Here is a 22111-nt window from a genome sequence, read left to right as displayed (position 1 = left end):
AAAAAAATTTGCGATAAAATAGTTTAAAATAATAAGGGAAGAATTTACATCTTCACTAGACTATCGTTAAATAAACTGACACAGATTTTGAGTGCATAATAAGGTTCCGTAAAACCGGAAAAATTATATATTTAAAAATTTGATTGGACACTGTCCGACCCAAACAAGTTTCGATCCGACATTTTGTCTGGGGCTTTATAAAAAATTAAATTGAGCCGTTAAAAATGCAATATCAGGGAGAAATCAAATACTATTAAAAACGAAGCTATTAGGTGATAGAAAAACCAAGTTGAAAAAGTGGTTTTATTTCTCCTTATCTATCAGGCACTGAAAGAATGGAAAATTATGAATTAAGAAAAAAAATTCAATTGAACAGTGAAAGACAACTCAATGCTACCTTAGGATATGCAATCCATGTATTATTGTCAAATTCAAAATTAAAGGCAATTAATAAACAAAATAAAGTAAATATGTCATCCTTTAATTTATTTTGTTATCTTTTTATGTACTTTGTTATCTTTTTACTTTATTTTGTCATCATCTTAATTTTTTTTTGTCATCTTTTTATTTAATTTTATTAATTGTGTTTTTTTTTAATATACTCAAATGCTACATCCTTGATAATAAAGTTTGACAAAAACTTTTATGGTTTTAAAAATTTCAAAATAACTGCATTAATGAAAAAATGGTTTACAACTTAGTCAACAGTAAATTTAGAGAGATACTCTTTATACAATAGAATAGGCGAAGGTGTTGAATAAGAGGTGTAGTTGTAGTACATGTTGAAAAGAAACCTGTCTTTGGTAGTATTAGGGAAAGGGTTTATTTCCGACAAAGATTGCACATTCCCCTGGTAGTACCGTTCTTAACCAGGTTCAATATTTGTCACAGCTTGAGTTTTAGAGATGAAGGTTCTCACAACAACAACTAAAATCAAAAAATAGAATTATTTGATGACCTCCATCTGATGTTGTTGGGAGTGTTACTCGTCTCGAAGTAAATATATTCCAACCTTTTTATTTTAAATAATATTTATTAATTTAGTTTTACAAGTATTGTATGAATGCTCAATTCTCTCATTCAACTTGCAAATCAGTGTTTACTTTGCTTCTTATTTTGTAGTTGAAAAGAATGCTATATATACTGTTAATTTTGAAATGCTAAGTTTTAATGTTAAAATAAAATAAAAATTACCTTATTCAATAACTTTTATGTAAAAAACATGTATAAATAAATATGTACATGAGATTTGTATGAGAATCATTTAAATCAGTAGATAGTTGTTAAAATGGTTAAAGTAGTTGGCCATTTATCTAGAGGCAGATAGTTGTCAAAACTCAAAATTGTGCTTAAAATTTTGTATACAAAATACATATACTAAATAACAATATTTCATAAATTTTACAAAAATCTTTAAAAATGACAGTTAAAAAATCAGCAATTGTTAATCTTTCTAAAATTGTGAAAATGTAAAAGTCTTTTAACTAACCCCAGTCCATTATACATTATTAACAAACTTCTACTTTCTAGTGAGGTGCCAGTCTGGGGCTAATAGCTGTCAACTGTGTATCTTCAGTTACAATACTAAACATAGCTACCATGAGTTATAGTTTCAGTGGAAATGTAAGTGTTTTGTTATTTTTAAAACATAGATTTACAAGAACAATTAGTAAAAGTCTTATTTAGTAATAGCAAAATTAAAATATTTAATTTTTTTATTTATGTAGTTCTTCCATTTTTAGATAGCTGCTGTTCAATTATCACCTGCTCATCTGCTGATCAAGTTTTTTCCATCTTTGCATGTGGAAGATTTAAAAACAGATATGCACATAAAGGGTGTGCACTGTAATAAGGTATCCTTTGAAAAATTATATTCGTTACTGATAATCTTTTTATATTGCTAATTTAAATTTCATGTATTCTAATTTAAATTTTACTTTAAAAAATTTAAATGCAATCATTTTGTTTTTATGGAATTATTTTTAGAATCATGCTGCAATATGGAATGGCAAAAAAGTTGCAATTTATGAAATACCTGAAAATAAATCTTTTATCAGATCTGCAGGTACTTTTTAAATATTGTCTTATTTGCATATGTTTTATCCTATTATTATATCCTCCCCGATACAAATTTTAATGCTTTAATAATAGTAATTTTCTTTCTCTTATTTAGTTCTATTTTTTTATAGGAAGTTTTACTTGTGATGCCCATCAAGTTGCAGTGTATTAACAGAATGTTTATTTGGTTGATTCACATTCAATATCAATTAGAACTTTTCAAGTAGTGAACATTTTCAGGTTGTGAACTTTTTTAGGTAGTGAAAATTTTCATGTAGTAAAAATTTTTAGGTAGTGATCATTTTTATTTAGTGAACATTTTCAGGTAATGAACATTTTCAGGTAGTGTTATACTCAAGCTGTTTTAAGTCCTTTCAAATCACTTCATTATACTTTCATGTTTCTTTGACTAGGGCACAGTAAAACATGATCTTACATTTCTGGAAAAAGAAGGTGACCCGTTTGATTTGGATATATGTGGATCTCATATGGTAGTTGCAACAAATAGAGGTGCACTTAAAATATATGATTTATCACGGAGGTAAGTTTTAATATGATAATTAGCATTAGTATATTTATGAAGCATATTTTTATTTTAAAACAATTTTTAGGGAAGCTTGCCAAGTAAGTGTCACCAAGTACTTGGAAGATTGTATTTCAAAACTTGGAAAAATTCATCTGAATAAAATCAATTGCAACGGTACAAAAGTTGCTGTATTGTCTCAGAATGTGCGTAAACATATGAATTTAATTTTTATTGTATTAACTCAAAATGTGTGTAAATGTTTGAATTATATTTTTATCCTAGCATGAAATTTTTATCCTAGCATTTAATTATCAGAATGTCTGCATTTTGTTATAAATCTAAATTTACAAGTTTCATGTTTCACAAGTTATTTGAATCTGCATATTTGTAAAAGATTAAAAAATACACTATTTAGTAGGAAATAAAAACTAATGTAAAAGACGTTTTTATTTGTTTGCAAAAAGTTAAAAAATAGTGTTGTATCATAACTCAATGTTAAATATTTATAAAAGTTCTTTAAAAAAAACATTGGTTTTTAAGCTAAACCGGATTTTTTTGTTCATATATTTAGGCAATTTTTAGTGTTTGTCTTTCAGAGGTGTTGTGACATGTGACATGAAGTCCTGGCTTGTTAGTTTAATCCAGAGTTATTTAAACCAGGTTCAGACCTAATTTATTTTTAAAATCTTTTAATGTTATGAGTTTTTTTTTTTCTTTTTATTAATTTAGTGTAAATATAAGTTTAGTTTATAAAGTTAGTTTAACAGTCTTCAAATGTTTAAAAGTTTAGTCTCTAACTAATTAAACGTAAAAGATTTTTTGATAATAAATCTTTTGAAGTTGATGGTTGTTTTTGGATGGTGATTTTTTCGATGTTCTTTTTTAAACAGCTTGAAAATCTTTATATGAAAAATTTAAAGCTTTTCAAATACAATAGAACTGGTTAAATTCCAAGTGATTATATTTTAAGATCCATCCCTTATTAAAAATATTTGTTTAAAGCTTTTTTTTTGTGTTTTTTTGAAATTTTCAGTCTTTATTCTTTTTGTTTGGATGTTTTTTTTAAATTTGTTTACAAAGATTTGCTTTTTTACTAAAGCAACTATATCACTGCCCCTGTTTTGTATGTGTGGGAAGTAGAGAGTGATAAAATTCAATCTTTCAATTTTATGTCTGGAGAAAGTAACTACGGATTACTTGATGATTTATTAACTACACAACAACAGCTAACAGATGCTATCAAAGGTTTTTACAACTTTTATATGTGTTATTAAGTACTTAGATTAAAGTTGGGGTTGGGGGGCAGCAGGATTTTGTATATTAAGTAGTATTAGGCAAGTACACACATCTACTAATGGGTTTAGAGTGTTGACCATTAATATCTATGTATAAAATAAATTTTTAATTTCAAAATTATATTACTTATATTAAAAAGCAATTTCACTTATACCTTCTGAATAAAGTTTTTCTGTAGCAAAGTTGTTGAATGTTTGAATAAATCAGTAAACGTATTTTTTTCAGTAGCTGTTCTAAATGCTTTAATGGGCTTACCTTATTTTGCACTGTGTTTCCAAACATACATCATATATATTTTTAATCCTTTGTTATGTTTTAGGTTATGTGCCTAAATCAGTATTTTGGGATTCTATTGAGCCAAAACTTTTAGTATGTGAGACAGTTCAAATGAGTTCTATTAACCTAGAAGAAACAAGTATTGAAAAAGATCTTTATGATAATGTAATTTTTAGAATTTGTTATTCGCCTCCTTAAAATATTGTTTTTATCTTTAGGATTTGTTTTTATTTTATTTTCTCCTTTTTATCTATTTTATTTTTATTTTTTAATTCTTTTGATGTTTTTAAAAAATATTAAAATGTTTATTAAATATACTAATGGAACTATTATAGATAGATAAATTGTTATACTTTTATGAAAATAATTTTTAATAATTTTTCGACTTTAAAATTCATTAATTGTTACAATGTTTAGCTGTCCTGAATATGGCTTGGTTGTCCAAGATCATTTAAAAATAGATCCTAGTTATATTGGTAGCTGTTAATTCAATTTTTTTTTTTTGAATTTTATATTGTAAAACAACACATACATACATACATACATACATACATACATACATACATACATACATACATACATACATACATACATACATACATACATACATACATACATACATACATAGGAACTAAAACCGACTTATCGGCTCCTACTAAAATACCGCTTTATTGAACCAGGAATGATTTTAATATAATTCAATTAAATAAATTTTTTATAAGTTAATACGATAAAGTAAACTTTAGTAATAAACTTGCTTCATGTTTTTATAATTTAATACTTGCATTTGTCGCAGGCCGATAAGTTGGTGTAATTGAATTTTTAAAAGTATGATTTCCCCATTATCGTTTCAAGAAACTACGTCATAATTTTTCAAAAATTGGTACTTACCGGATCATTATTACAAATTTTGATTTATTTAAAATTTTTAAAAATTACTTGATATGTTTCATTTATTAATATTGTTAATGTATGTTCTTATTACTTATCTTTATAAAGGCCACTCACGTTTTATGAGATAAAAGAAATGACTATAATAATTGAGGAAGGGTGGCATTTGCAGTGTAGTGGGTCGGATACGGCCACCACAACTCTCCCTAAAAAGAGCCTTAATTTTAAAACCAATCAAAAGAAACCAACATATTGGACCCAAAATTTCGAAAAATCTTTTGCTATATGGTATTACTTAAAAAATAAAATACTTTGATTAAGGGGTTTGAGGAAGGCTAACGCTATCTATGTTAAAACCCATCAAATTGCGGGTAAAGTTGAAAACTCTAACGGTCTTCGGAGACCCTGATGCTTAAATTTGTGACCCCTCATAATAATTGTTTGAAATTTTGAAAGTTAAAACTGCCAAAAATAAAATCTAAAAGTTAGGTTGTGAATTTATTTTAATCTGTTCTTGACAAAATAGAATTTGTTTATCGAACCAGATGATGGGATTCTGCTATTGATACAATCAATAAAGTTGTGGGTAATATACAAATGATGGTATTGTTATATGTATACAAGAGATACCGTAGTCGTAACCGTTAGGAGGGGGGGGGGGGGGGGAAGCGGGACCCAGGCATTGAATAATATTTAGGATTATGTTTTTTTTATGAGACAAACTTTATGAAACATATCATATTGTGTTATAACAAATGAAGTAAAAATATCTTAGTTATCAAATAAGAATGATATTTTCTCCATATTTGAAAATGAATACATTGAGCCGTGTGATAGTAGTTTTGAGGTAGTATTATCTAAACCTAAAACAATTAAAAAAAAACCATTCCAGTATAAAATGGATTTATTACCAAGGGTGGATCCATAGAGGGGCGATGCGGGCGATCACACACCCTCCTCATCCTTAGATATTTTAGTATTTTTTTAATTTTGTAAATTTTTATATTTAACACACTAATTTGTTTAAAAACGGAAGTAAATTAGGGAGGTTGTCTAAATAAAATAGAATTTTTAATAAAATTGTGTGGTGAAAATTTTAAATTGAGTAACTACTTGCTTACTAATAATTAAATCACTCCCCCTCCCCATTACTATGTATTCTGGGATCATTAAATCAAAAAAATAATAAAATTGCCCTCTTCCATCCTTACGACATGGTCTGGATTCGCCCTTGTTTAGTCCCAGTGTTGTCTCCGTATCTTAAAGTGACTGTAATAGTTGAACGAGTGCATCATTAACCCACCGAACTGGTTAGTCAATTATGTATTTGCGCTACATGGATTGTTTGAAAAATAACTCTGACTAAATAAAGACTAAAATTAACAACTCTGAATAAAAAATAGCTGATACGACCTGTTTATACAAAACCATGACCGAAATTTATGAAACAGAACTCACGACATACAGACTGTTCAAAATCAAGTAAGAGGTCATGATTTAAGTATGTTAGATAAGCAACAGCAATAAATCAACTAAAACGTAATATCTTTACAATAGATCTGCAAATTTACAAAACTTGATGACTTTGGAAATAGTAAAATTTACAATAGTAAACTTCTTAAAGCAGGGTTTGACAGGGATAATGTTAAACGAATAACACTCAATCAAATTGATGGTCACGGTATGGTTAAGAGGGTTACTGTTTATTTGGTACTAAATAAATAGCAACAGCAGTACGGGAACAATTTAGTGATATCAAGCAAATTATATCATCTCCGAGGTTAGCAAGTTAGCATAATGTGGATGCCTAATATTAAAAATGACATTATTCAAAATTATTCCAAAACGGTTCTAAAAAGAATTTTTTTTTAGTTGTATTTTTTTTTTAATGTATAAAACAAACCTTTTTGTAGATATTTTCATAAAATATTATGATTATACACTTCATTTGAGACCCAGGTTAACATACCTTGAAAGAACCTTATTTTATTAATATTGCAAATCCGTGTATCTTTAAGGATCTTTAGCTATCCCCCCAAATAAAAATAATAATATATTAAAATAAAATATTAGGCATATAAGTAAAACATGTTGTTATTTTAGTATATAAAATACCTACCCAGCAAACCACGTTGAGTTATGGTCTGAACTACGTTGGGCCAACGTAGTATGCTAGCTAAGTATTTAGTGTATTGTTGCAGATTTTTGACGATGTTATACGAAGTTACAATCGGCGCAAAGATATGTACAAATTGCTCCTACTTATTTTTAAACTAGTTTGAAATAACCTGACTTCTCCGCTTTCAATATAACTTATTTTCGTATTTTTTAATTTTTAATTTTTACCAACACTTAATGTTTTTAAATACTTTAATGCTTGTCATACAGAATGGCTCGGATATCCTGCGTGCTACTTCTTCTAAAATTTGTCTTCATTTAATTTCTTATAGGAATCGGTAAACCTCGTAATTACTTTTCAGGCAACCAAAAACATTTACTTTCTCTAATTGACTTCCGTCTCTACTCTAATCCTAAATAATGCACAGTTTCTCATCATCCACCTTTAAGAAATACCATACTTTGATCTCTTCAAAACAAAACAAAACTCTTATACCAGTTTATAATCTATCAGTGGCAGATCCAGATCATAGTCAGGATCTTAGGAGGGAGAGGTAGATCAATAAAAAAAAGGTTTCCGTTTTCTTAGATAAAACTACTATATCATTTGATCATTTACAATGTTTATAAGTTAGTTTACTAATAAATATATTGAATGTGTATATAAATAACTGTTTTTTTGCGTAAAAATCTAGTTTTGCAACATAGTTATATATATATATATATATATATATATATATATATATATATATATATATATATATATATATATATATATATATGTATTATATATATATATATATATATATATATATATATATATATATACATTTATATATATTTATATATATATATATATATATGCATTTATATATATATATATATATATATATATATATATATATATATATATATATGTATACATATAAATATATATATATATATATATACATATATATATTAATTTTATCAATGATATTTTGAGCTTGAAAATTCCTAGGAGGAGGGGGGAAGACCCCCTTTCTTCTCCCTTCTTCCTTTGTATCCACCAATGGTATCTAGAGTCATATTTAGATTTTTTTGCGGCATAATTATTTCTATTAAAGACCAAAGCCACAACAGTCAAGGAGACTTTTTTATTCACTTTTATTATTTCTTCAACAACTTTAAAAAAATGAAAAACTAGATAGCTGCACAGAGCAACAATGTAAACGCGGTACATTCAGAAGGGCTAGGCGAGGGCCACAAACTTTAAATTTTCAGTACAAGCGTTTTAAGATTTCTCTACTGCCTAATAATTCGGTTGTGAAATTATGATACCTTATGATTCGACTTTTCTACAGCTTATGGTCATGGCTGCCGAGAGAGGGAAGTCAACAGGAAGATTCCCGTTGCTCAAATAAAAATTTTTGAAACTTCATAATAACTTTAATAATTTTCTTTCTTTTTGAGACTTTACCAGGGTCCAATGGAAAATTCATGATTCACTCGGCGGCCATGCTTATGGTCCAGACAAAATAATTTTCAGAGATGAAAATTTCTTCTCCAGAACCGCTGTCAATCACTAATTAACAAGAGCTTATTAGAGTATTGAATATTTAAAAAAGTTACAGGATTTCAGTTGCTGGTAAAATTCAACTCAATAATTCTCAGCTCAAAAATAACTTTTATTACAATAACCTTTATTTTGCTTCACTTATGAGCAGTGATACACTAAATGAATCGTTTACTTTCTATATTCTTAAATTTTAAAGCTTGTAAATCTGTAGTTTTAATTCTTACTTAAAAAACCTATAAAAAAAAATTATTGAAAATTGCTATATACCTACGTGAGCCAATAATGCATAAAATTTGATACCAAGCAAACTAACGCGTATGAAATATAATTGATTACAATCGTTTAAAAGCGAGGTTCGGCAATGCATCAAAATTGTTAAACTACCAAAATAATAGTTTAAACAGCAGTTTTCTTGACTGCTCTAAAATGAATAAAGTTTTATGTTAGTTAGCCTATGGCCATCAACCTCGTTTAGAAGTTTTGACTAATTTCGTACGGGGAAAATTGATTGCTAAGTGCCACATACCTTCGTGTGTCAATAATGCATAAAATTTGACACCAAGCAAACTAACGCGTATAAAATATAATTGATTACAATCGTTTAAAAGCGAGGTTCGGCAATGCATCAAAATTGTTAGCCTAATAAGTAATAGTTTTATTAGCAGTTTTCTTGACTGTTCTAAAATGAATAAAGCTTTATGTTAGTTAGCCTATGGCTATCAACCTCGTTTAAAAGTTTTAACTAATTTCGTACGGGAAAAATTGATTGCTAAGTGCCACATACATACGTGTGTCAATAATGCATAAAATTTGACAGCAAGCAAACTAACGCGTATAAAATATAAATATTAACTATCGTTTATAAGCGAGGTTCGGTAATGCATCAAAATTGTTAGCTTAATAAGTAATAGTTTCATTAGCAGTTTTCTTGACTGTTCTAAAATGAATAAAGCTTAATAAGTAATAAAGTTAATTAGCCTATGGCCTTCAACCTCGTTTAGAAGTTTTGATTATTTTCGTACGGGGAAAACTGATTGCTAAGTGCCACATACATACGTGTGTCAATAATGCATAAGTTTGACACCAAGCAAACTAACGCGTATAAAATATAATTGATAACTATCGTTTTTAAGCGAGGTTCGGTAATGCATCAAAATTGTTAGCTTAATAAATAATAGTTTAAACAGCAGTTTTCTTGACTGTTCTAAAATGAATAAAGCTTTATGTTAGTTAGCCTATGGCTATCAACCTCGTTTAGAAGTTTTGACTAATTTCGTACGGGGAAAATTGATTGCTAAGTGCCACATACCTTCGTGTGTCAATAATGCATAAAATTTGACACCAAGCAAACTAACGCGTATAAAATATAGTTGATTACAATCGTTTAAAAGCGAGGTTCGGCAATGCATCAAAATTGTTAGCTTAATAAATAATAGTTTAAACAGCAGTTTTATTAACTGTTCTAAAATGAATAAAGCTTTATGTTAGTTTACCTATGGCTATCAACCTCGTTTAGAAGTTTTGACTAATTTCGTACGGGGAAAATTGATTGCTAAGTGCCATATACCTTCGTGTGTCAATAATGCATAAAATTTGACACCAAGCAAACTAACGCGTATAAAATATAATTGATTACAATCGTTTAAAAGCGAGGTTCGGCAATGCATCAAAATTGTTAGCTTAATAAGTAATAGTTTTATTAGCAGTTTTCTTGACTGTTCTAAAATGAATAAAGCTTTATGTTAGTTAGCCTATGGCTATCAACCTCGTTTAAAAGTTTTGACTAATTTCGTACGGGAAAAATTGATTGCTAAGTGCCACATACATACGTGTGTCAATAATGCATAAAATTTGACAGCAAGCAAACTAACGCGTATAAAATATAAATAATAACTATCGTTTATAAGCGAGGTTCGGTAATGCATCAAAATTGTTAGCTTAATAAGTAATAGTTTCATTAGCAGTTTTCTTGACTGTTCTAAAATGAATAAAGCTTAATAAGTAATAAAGTTAATTAGCCTATGGCCTTCAACCTCGTTTAGAAGTTTTGATTATTTTCGTACGGGGAAAACTGATTGCTAAGTGCCACATACCTACGTGTGTCAATAATGAATAAAATTTGACACCAAGCAAACTAACGCGTATGAAATATAAATGATTACTATCGTTTAAAAGCGAGGTTCGGCAATGCATCAAAATTGTTAGAAATATAGCAAAAATATTTTCATAGCAGTTTTCGTGAATCTTTTTTTTAATTAAAGTTTTATGATATTTAGTCTATGGTCTTAAAACTTAGGTCCTTCAATTAACAAGAACTTGAACTAAGTTAGTCCGTTTCTAAGAAAGAAAGACGAGCTCACCACTTAAAAGAAAGACGAGCTCATCACTTGAAAGAAAGACGAGCTCATCAGTTATTAAGAACTTGGTAGTTCCTATTAACTGATCACCTCGTTAAAAATGTGTTCAATGTTTTTATCATAACGTCACGTTGCTAAGAAAAACTCGATTTGAATACATACCACGATTAAGGTATTCAAATGTTATTTCAATGTCAAAATATTAGGGGTAATATAAAAACTTACGTTGTTAAACAAGAAACTAATTTAAAAAATTTAATAAAACTTACTAATTGCTTTTCTTTTTTGCAAGTTGCCTTTGTTCCTTTTCACTTGTGTAGTCTTTTTCTATAGCTATTAATTTATGATTTAAAAGGTAAAAATCAGAGTTTCACTGAGTTTCACCTAATGAAATCATTTTTAAAATACGCGTCATAATTATGTAGAAACTTCCCTAAAAAAAGGAAAATCAATTTGGTTTTAACATAAGACAATTTTATTAACATATTAACATAATGTAAAAATACGTAAAAGAAGTAGCAATAGATAAATTCTTACGAGTCGAAAAATTTAACTACCTTAACTAAAACATATTTTTCTAACATAATGTTTCCTTTATCTTTGCAATGTTAAGAAATCTATTTCGGACCTGCATATGGAATGCCATTTTAAATATTGAATCATATGACCCTAGATCATGTAATAGGATTCTTCTTCAATGAAAATTCTAAATGATCATTTCATTTTACATTTTTTTATTTTAAATTAATCAAATAAATAAATAAAATAAAACAAAAAGAAGAGGAAAGACAGTTACTTTTGTGAGACCTTCAAAAAAATCTGATATTTATAATAAATAAATCTAGGCTAGAAATTATTCTAATAAATAACTCTAGTCTAGGATTAATCTTATAAACAACTCTAGTCTAGTAATTAATGTAATAAATAACTCTACTCTAGTAATTAATGTCATAAATGACTCTAGTCTAGAAACTAATCTAATAGATAACTCTAGTCTAGGATTAATCTAATAAATAAATCTAGTCCTGAAATTAATCAAATAAATAACTCTAGTCTAGTAACTAATCTAATAAATAACTCTAGTCTAGGATAAATCTAATAAATAACTCTAGTCTTGAAATTAATCTAATAAATAACTCTTGTCTTGAAATTAATCCGATAAATAACTCTAGTCTAAGAGATTATCTAATAATTAACTCTCTAAAATTAGAGAACTGAAATTACTAAAACAGTTTATTACAAACTACAAACTATTTTCGCTTATTTAAATGTCATTAAAACACTTTAGGTGAAATCTTTACATTACAGTATAGTTAGTATAGAAAGCTACTTTTTACATTCTTAAAATATTGTTTCTAACTTTATCTTTAATTTTTTTATGTCCTCTTTTTTCCAAAATAGGAAAGTTTTTAATTGCTAGCAACACCTCGTGCAATTGAGGTATCTTTTTCTGTAATAAATGAGCTCGAAAAGCTTTATTAATTGCATCATTTTCCTCCTCAGTCCATGTTTCCCATGTCTTTTTCTATAAATTAATAAACATATTTTAATAAGTTGCAATTTTTAAAAAAGTTTACAAACTTGAAAACTATTTTCATAACACTACATTTAAACCAGTTGTGATAGCAATTAATACCTTTTTAATAGGTTTTAGCATGTCCTCACAGTTATTATTTGGTGTGTACTGTTTTCTTTTTCCTATAGAAACACATTTATCAAATAAAATAAGAAAACAGAGTATTACAGCATAAAGTGTTTTTATTCCTTAACACTTTAGCCATGTAAAAACAATTGAAAATTTTTATTGTTAAATATTACCATTAACTATTACCTGACTGTTTACCCATTGAAGCACTAACAACATGAGAGTTATTTTCTAAAACTCTATTATTTTCTTTAAGAACATCATCAATCTTCTTGTTCTTTACAGATTTCCCATCATCAATAGCTACAAGAACTTTTGCTACTTTGGTCAGCTCTATGGTAGCGTCTTCCTTTCTATACCAATTCATGTGAACATCTTTAGTATGACCAAAATGATTTGTAAGCCATGTTAATTCAGCATCATTCATATCTAATAGCTGCATCATTGTTGCCAAAAGTTTGCGTGTTCTTGTAGGTGTTATAAGTCTTGGCTTTTGAAGATTTGAAACACTCTTAGTTATGCTTTGAAGAGTATCCCAACCTTTTAAATAAAATTCACCGTACGCAAAAACATAAGGGTTACTATCATGAGCCTTTAGATACAACCTATGTTTTACAATTAACCTTATGGCCACTATCATTTCACTGGTAAAAAGTATAGGCACCAACGCATTTTTACTTTTCCCTTTTTTATTTTTCCCTTCAATATAGCAAACCTGCATACGATCAGCAAGAATTTTTTCTACAGGGTCATCAAGATTGTCAATATCGGTTCGCCTTTTCCATCTACCATCCTCGACACCTTGCCACTGCAAAAGTTTTAATTTTGATACTTCTCCACCACGTCTAGCGTTAAAAGTTAGTACTCGTGTCAAAGTTAATTTAGCAAGTTGTTTAACATCTTTATTTGAAAAACTAGAAGACTCAATGCGATAAACACAGTCTCTCATTTCATCCAAAATGTGTTTCCTTAAAATCATTATATCACCCTCCAATGGCAGTTCTTCAGGCTGATTAGCTTTATCAGATTCATAAGTTGACCTTGCATTTCCTGCCATAACTTGCCAGTCACTATCATATAACTCTAAAAAGTTTCTTATTTTTTCGATTTTAATACTGCAGTTTTCTCTCAAAGCAAGTGCTCTTACAGTAAGTGCTAGATTGCGTAAACAAAATCCTGCCTTTAGAAAAGTATTTGGTTTCCCAATATCTCTAGGGCCATTATATTCAGAAAGAATTTTGACTGCTGAAGTAATAAGATCAAAATTTTCCGGTAACACCAACAAACTTGCAACAGCATTTTCTTGCATTTCATTCCTTCGAAATATTTGCAAGATTCGAGCAAGGCAACGCAAAGAATACCTAATATCATGATATCTATCTTTTTGTTTTTTTTGCATCTCAACAGCAGCGTACATTAACAATGAATTGTCATTACGAATAATAAGGTGAAGATCGTCCCGCTTCATTTTTGATAGTATGAGCTCATGCACTTCACCAAACTTCTTATCACCTACAGCAACACAAAGCATAGCTCGACTTGAAGATAAATTTTTATTTGAAGTTATTTCAAAAAATTTTGGTTTACAGTTTTTAGCATGTTTGTAAAGAGTTTTAGCATTAAACATTCCATGACAGTTTATACAAGGTACAAGCTCCATTACTTTGGCTGATGACTCTCTGACAACAAAAAGATTATTTTGATTATCTTTAAGAAGATTTATATTAGCTAGGTAATCCCCTTGCCTGGTAATTAGTTTCAAAGCATGAGACCTTTCTTTACTTCTTAATGGGTGTGATAGAGCTTCCTTAACATCATCTTCTGATTTATGAATATTCATAAAATGTCGAGGAGGATTCCAAACGTGTTTTTTACAATATAAACAAAAGTGCATTTATGACCACTTTTTCTTTTTGGAATACCTAAAATTATTTTAAAAATTTTATTTTATTGTATTTACCCTAACATAAATAATTTAAGAGTGAAATGAATTTAAAGTTAATAAATATCTTTATTTTTTTACAATTAAATTATCAATTAAACTATTAACCATTAAATTATTAATCAATTATTAAACTTATAATAATTAAACTATTTAACAGTTATTAAAAAAACAACAAATTATTTACCAACAGCATCACCCTTACTCTTGCAGACAACTGCTTCAGTTAAATTTTCAATAGAGTTTACAATCTGCTCACAGTTATTTAATTTCAGTGTCATTGAACTGCTGATATCAGAATAGCTACAAGAAGCTTGGCAATCTTGCAGCATGGTCTTTATCTTTGGAATTTCTTTAAGGATAGTTGATACACTGACATCACCCCTTTCTATTGAAACATTTGCTTCCTCATTTTCATCACTACTCCCATCACTATTTGAACTTAGGTTGCTTGGTTGATAATCACCATCACTACTGTCATTCTAAAATAAGTTGATTAATGTAAACATAAAATCTTTGAAAAAAAATAAATATATTATAACCTTTAACTTATATATTTATATATACACAATAAAGTTATTGTTATAAATTAAGAGGATATAGAAATACATCATACATCAACCTCATCTACATCTTGCTCAACATCAACAAAACTCTAAATAAAGATTAAAAAAAACAACTTTTCATTGAATGAAAATGTAACAAAAATGTAAAATGTAAAATAACATGAAGTATTTACATTGATTGAATGTATTTCTAAGCCACTGTCTTCTTCAGCGCTGGTTTCAGCATTTTCGGTCTGAAATAGATATTGTAATGGAATTATAATTTATAAAAAACTGTTTCATAATAAAACTGGCATGTAATGGATTCATCAGTAACTTGTAAAATTAGGAGATACAAAAATCGAAAAACATACTTCATTTAATGGAGAAGCTGGAGTTTCTATTCTAGCCTAGATAATATATAAAAGATTTAACAGATTTTAAGATTTAAAAAATTTATTCAAATCTATATGCAAAAAAAAAAGATTTTAATATATTTATAACTTTAACAAATAATATTATTTAAAATTTTACTACTTTTGAAAATTTTCTAGATACCCGTAATTTTAATTTGTAGGTAAAAACTTTATTTGGTGTTGAAGTAAGAAACTTCTAAAGTAACAACAAAAAGTAATATTTATACAACATAAAAAGTTTTTTTTATTAATTAAATTCTGAAAACAAATTTATAACAAACTTACATTATTATCAACATGAACATTACCAATTTCTTGGTGTGGCAAAGATTTCTCAATAAGAAACTAAAATTATTATGTTAATATATTTTATCAGAGTCAAACAAATAAACAAAAAAAATTTATCATAATATTTAATTTTGAAATATTTACATCAAATTCACCATCGGAAAACATATTTTCAATATCCTAAAATTATAAATTTAGGCTAAACTTTAAAATGTTATATGTGTTTGTAAATTGTAAAATATCAAGGTTTATACCATAAGTTTATACTATCCTTTTTTAAAGGCATGTAAGAAAAATGAAACAAACATGCATATATATATATATATATATATATATATATATATATATATCATTAAATTTCTAAACAAAATTGAATAAATTAAAAACTTTCGCTGAATTTTTATTTGAAAAAACCTCATATACGGCTTGTACAGGGCCTTTAAACTCTTCTGCACACTTAGTTAAATTCTAAAAATACAATTAACAACTATAAATCTATTATACAGACATTTTTATTAAATACAGGTCAAAAGTTTTATTTCCCAGTCTGTATTAATAATACATAAAGTCAATTATATATAAATAAGTGTAAATAACTCATTGGTTTATTTAAATATTATTTTGTCTAAATGCTTAAGGTATATTAAAAAAAAAAATCATATTCCGTGTTTTTTAGATTTTTATTTAAATTATGCAAACTAATGTAATTGAACTAATTTAAATACTAAGTTAGGTAAACAAACTGGCGTGTTCTGGTCTTCTTCAATACTATTTTTGACATTCTCATCCTGAAATAAAAACATTTTTGTTTATATTTTTATAAACAATTTTATATGAGAAAAAAATTCTAAAGAAAATTAAACAAATTAAAACTGCAACTAAATTTTTTTTTAAACCTTATCTATGGCAAGTAGAGGGCCTTTAAACTCAGCAGGATATTTAAATAAATTCTAAAATTATAATTAACAACTATATATCTATTATGTAGGCATTCTGATTGTATACAGGTCTTAACTCTTATTACCCAGTCTGTGACAATAAAGTTGATTGTATATAAATAACTGTCAACAATCCATGGATTTGTGTAAATACTTAGGTCATTAGGAATGTTCATAGAACTCCCCTATAATAATAATTAAAAAAAAAGAGTTTCTTATTAATTTTATTTTATTAAATGTTTAAAATAATGTCCATTATTATCTATACAAAGTTGCATCCTTTCAAGCCATTTGTAAACATTTTTTTATACTCTTCTTTGGGTATACTTTGAAGTAGCTATGTTGTGCAAGTTTTTTACTTTTGACGTCAGTATCATCGTCAAGATTTTTTTTTTTATCAAGTCAAATAGCCAATAATCGGATGGAGCTAAGTCAGGTGAGTATGTTTGGTGGTGAATTATTGTAATTTCAGCTTATTTTAGACAATTTGTGATGGTTTGAGTCAAATGAGGTCGAGTGTTATGAGAAATTTGAAATTTTGAGAGCCTGTTTCAGGTCTTTTATTATTTATTTCGCATACAGGAGGTTTCAAACAACTTTTTATATAATATTCGCTAGCAACAGTGTCTTCCTTTTCAACATAACCCAAATGAACAACACTTGTTGTTTTGAAGATGTAGAACATGTTTTTCAGCTGAAACCTGTGGCATCTTACTATAGTTCTTGGACTTTCATCTTCACCGACCCAACTAGCCTTAGCCAACTTGTGTCCAACTTGTCTCAAATAAAACCACAACTTATACCCTGTAATAATATCAAAGTCTCCATGGGCCGTTTCTGAAAAGGGCTAAATTCGCCTTACATGCTTCAAATCTATTCTTGCGATTTTGATCGATTAACTCGTGGGGTATCCAACACGATGTTAATTTTCTTTTTTTAAGTGCGCTGTTAATGATTTTGTTGATTGTAAAACAATTGATTGATGTCAGGGCTTCAATTATATCATGTGTTGCATGTGGATTTTCTTCAATAATGGCTATGGCTCACATACGTTTTATACTCTCAGCTGTATACGTGGTTTAAGGGCACCTTGAGCAAGGATCATCTCTGAGAATCTCTCTACCATCTTTAAATAAAGTAGCCCACTTGGCAACTGTACTATATTTTGGAGCTTGGTCACCATGAACTAAAACCAATTCATCAGTTATGGCTTGTGCTGAAACCCTAAGCAGAGCATGGGTTTTAATATATCCTCGATATTCAAATTTTTCCATCTTTAATTTTTTATTTTAATCATATATAATAAAATTTAAATAACTTTTTTAATAAACATTCAAATATTTCAACAAGTACCTAAAATGTAATAACTAAACACAGTTTAAAATGATATATAAATATTAAATTATTTCCTGTCTCATTGTATCTTTATAGATGAAGTTCTATGAACTTCTTTAACAACCTAAGTAAAATTTTGCCTAAATGCTTAAGGTATATTAAAAAAAAAAAAGTAATTATATTAATTTAAATACAAAATTAGGTAAACAAACTGGCATATTCTGGTCTTCTTCATTACTATTTTCAACATTATCATCCTGAAATAAAAACATATTTGAGTACATTTTTATAAACAATTTTATCTGAGAAATTTAACTGTTAATTAACTAAAATGCTGAAAATTTTAGTTGACTTAAAAGTCAATTATCTAATTATGGTGCATTGCATGGCATATAAAGAGAAATACTATATTTTATAAACTAAAATTGGCCAAGACTTAAACTGATTAACTTTTACATTCTTTAAAAATTCTATAAAGTTTAAATCCTTTATAAAAATATTTTAAACCTTCTAATAAAAAAATTATTTCCAAAACTTAAGTTAAAATGCATGTATTTAACATTTATTTAACAAATTCTTAAAAAATAAAAAAATAATGATTATCATCATCAAAATAAATCATACCAGCAATTTTAAACTGTTAGCACATTTATTAGATCTATAAAACATAACAATTCATAACACATATCATAACTTTATGTCGAAGTATTTATGATTAACAATTATTTATATATAATATTTCTTTTTTTTTCATATAGAGAAATGGAAGGAACTATATATAAATTTATATTTAAATTACTCAAATAAAGGCTCCTTTAACATTTCAAACACTTCTTCGTTGCTGGACTCTTTCAATGACATATTCTAAAATTCGAAAGCCACATGACTACAAAATAATTAAACATTAAGTTACTTAAATATAGCTATAATGAATAATAAAGTTATGTAGTCATCGTTAAACCATCATTAGAAATTTAATTTGAACTATGCTAATTTATCTTAAATTCCATATTTAAATTTTTTAAATTGTTGTGATTAAGTACTTGAAATAAATTAGATACCATTACCATTGTTAATTCTTTTAATCTACCAATAATCTAAAAAGTTATAATTTATGTAAATCAAAACAAGAAAAATCATTATTTATAAGTGTATATGTATAAAATCATAATTACATATATAGAACCCTTGGAATAAGTAAAACTAATGTTGGCAAAAAATTGCTAACCTTGAAATATATATATTTATATATAAATATATATATATATATATATATAAATATATATATATACATATATATATATATATATATATATAAATATATATATATATAAATATGTACATATATATATATATATATATATATATATATATATATATATATATATATATATATATATATATATATATATATATATGTATATATTTATATATATATATATGTATATATTTATATATAAATATATATATTTATTTATATATAAATATATATATTTATTTATATATAAATATATATATATAATACATATATATATATATATATATATATATACATATATATATATATATATATATATATATATATATATATATATATATATATATATATATATATATATATATATATATATATAGTATATATATATATATATATATATATATATATATATATATATATAATACATATATATAGATATATATATCGAATAAGAAAATTGATTCGATATTCTATTAGAAAAAGACAAAAAAAAAAAAATGTAGCAAATACATACCATTGAAAAAAACAAAGTTAGTTGTTTTTTATCCTAAAATTTCAAAATCTTGAAGTTTCAAAAATATAAAGTTAATCGCTCTTCTGGATCATTGCACCATCCTCTAACAATAGTTTCAACAAGATGTCTTGTGTCAGATTCCAAATATATTTTAGAAATAATATTTGTATCTGGTCTTTCTCCTTTTTCAAGAGCTTGAGTTAAAAAAATATCTTTATAAATAGAAAAATGATTTTGCCATGGTGAGTCTAATCCTGACATAATTTCAAAAATAGATAATGACATGGCATAAACATCTGATTCTTTTGTAACAGTATTTACTGTATAGTTACAAATTTCAGGAGAAAGATAAGCTATTGTTAAACCAGCAAATCCAGCTTTTACCTTAGTCTTTGTTGCCATTGTTTCTTTCATTATAGCAAGGTCACAAAAATCAGTAAGTTTTATAACTATCCTACTTAAAGTGCCATGAACTAAAATATTTGCAGGCTTAAAATCATGATGCACAATGTTTAAGTCGTGCAAATATTTTAATCCATTAGCTGCTTGTAAGTAGTAGTCTAACCGTTCCATATAATTAAAATAGCTTTCTTCATTAAACAAATTTAATAATTCTGGCAATGAATGGCATACTGTATTCTCTACTAGTACACAGCAGTAGTCAAAAAAAATTGCTAGAGGTCTAATACTAAAGCCAATATACGCAACAATATTTGGATGATTAAGCTTTTTAAAACGATTAGACATAAGAAACATTTTTGATTTAGGGAATTGATGCTTATAAAGTTTACAAGCAACAACCTTCTTTTTATGAACAAATTTATAAACTTTTGCAAAAGAACCTTCGCCAATAAAAGCATCTTGAGGCATGTTTAGAGGTAGTTCTACGATAAATTCGTTGTTTTCTTGCTCAATCTGATTTAAGCCTTTGGATTTTAGAAAACTGAAGTTTGCCATTTTTAAAATTAATCAATAATAAAATGTAAGCGCATAAATAGCTAAACAAAGTAGTTGGCCCTGAAACTGATTCAAATGTGTTCATTAAATTATCTAGGTTATTGAAAGTCCAAAACTTTATGATTAAATAAACTAGTTATAAAGTATATTATACAAAGTATATTGTGTCCCTGAGGATGGAGTTTCACCTACATTAGTCCACTACTTAATTTTAATTGGATCTTACAACACCATGATTTTTATTATCTTTTTACATATTTACATCTTTGTTTTGTTAAACTATTTGTTTTGTTTTATTAAACTATTAAACTCTATTCAAAAAATAATACTCACCATCTAACTGGCCATTTATGCATTTTTTTTAATTATAAAGTATAATATTTACCTCATTGAAGCAGTTTAGAATGCTGTCAGTTAACTGTCATTTTATTTAAAATAGTAAGTTTTATATGCTATAAACAAATGTTATTAGAAACTTTTTAAAACAGAAAGTAGAAAATAATTGTTCTATACTTTTTTAATTTTGAAGCTTTTTAACTATAACATGTTACAAGACGATAAAAATAAAGTTTACCTGCTGACTGCTAATTCTTTGTTGATGACATTTATTTTAGATTTATGGCTAGATTTTTCTTATGTATAGTTCATACATTTTTAAATGTTTATTTTTTAATTATAAGACAATTTTTACTTCACAATTCATGCATAAATGTAGCTTTTTTAAAATAAATTATTCTAATTTTTTATTTTCTACTTTTTTAATCTCTTTCATAGTTAATTATTTTAATATAGTTAGGTTAATCATTTTTATGCCCTAATTATTTTCCATAGTTAGGTTAATCATTTTTATGCCCTAATTATTTTCCATAGTTAGGTTAATCATTTTTATGCCCTAATTATTTTCCATAGTTAGGTTAATCATTTTTATGCCTTTGAAATTAACAAGTTAATTTCAATTTATTGTTGTTACACTTGTCATTATTTGAAAAAGTTGAAAAGATTATTTTGAATAATATATATTTTTTTATGTACAGGGTTATTAGGGATGGATAAGCCTTTTTGTTATTTCATTTAATCAGTATGTTATTAAAAACAAGACTTTTTTTTTATCAAATTATTAATTTTTCAAGTTAATATTTTTCACTTTTTTATTTTGATTTCTGTTTAAAAAGAATAATTTTAAATAACTTCAG

The 22111-nt window shown here is 26.7% G+C and overlaps 2 protein-coding genes and 1 long non-coding RNA gene across 3 annotated transcripts; 1 reads left to right on the top strand and 2 right to left on the bottom strand.

The window, feature by feature from the left end:
• The first annotated feature begins 1540 nt into the window (after positions 1 to 1540).
• LOC136083935 (uncharacterized) lies at positions 1541 to 2073 on the top strand. The gene is made up of 3 exons (XR_010640219.1): positions 1541 to 1623; positions 1743 to 1853; positions 1987 to 2073. It is a non-coding gene; the product is annotated as an uncharacterized LOC136083935 (long non-coding RNA).
• A 10340-nt stretch (positions 2074 to 12413) lies between these two features.
• On the bottom strand, positions 12414 to 14256 carry LOC124817685 (uncharacterized). The gene is made up of 3 exons (XM_065802806.1): positions 12912 to 14256; positions 12717 to 12778; positions 12414 to 12605 (listed from the first exon to the last, which is right to left on the bottom strand). Exons 1-3 carry the CDS (start codon positions 14254 to 14256, stop codon positions 12414 to 12416), a joined length of 1599 nt encoding a protein of 532 aa, XP_065658878.1.
• A 5762-nt stretch (positions 14257 to 20018) lies between these two features.
• On the bottom strand, positions 20019 to 20918 carry LOC124817685 (uncharacterized). Its single transcript, XM_065802804.1, has one exon. It carries the CDS (start codon positions 20916 to 20918, stop codon positions 20019 to 20021), a length of 900 nt encoding a protein of 299 aa, XP_065658876.1.
• Between the last annotated feature and the right edge of the window lie 1193 nt (positions 20919 to 22111).

This window comes from Hydra vulgaris, chromosome 08, assembly GCF_038396675.1.
Source record: "Hydra vulgaris chromosome 08, alternate assembly HydraT2T_AEP".
Classification (NCBI taxonomy): Eukaryota; Metazoa; Cnidaria; class Hydrozoa; order Anthoathecata; family Hydridae; genus Hydra; species Hydra vulgaris.
This window is presented reverse-complemented; position numbering and strand designations above follow the sequence as displayed.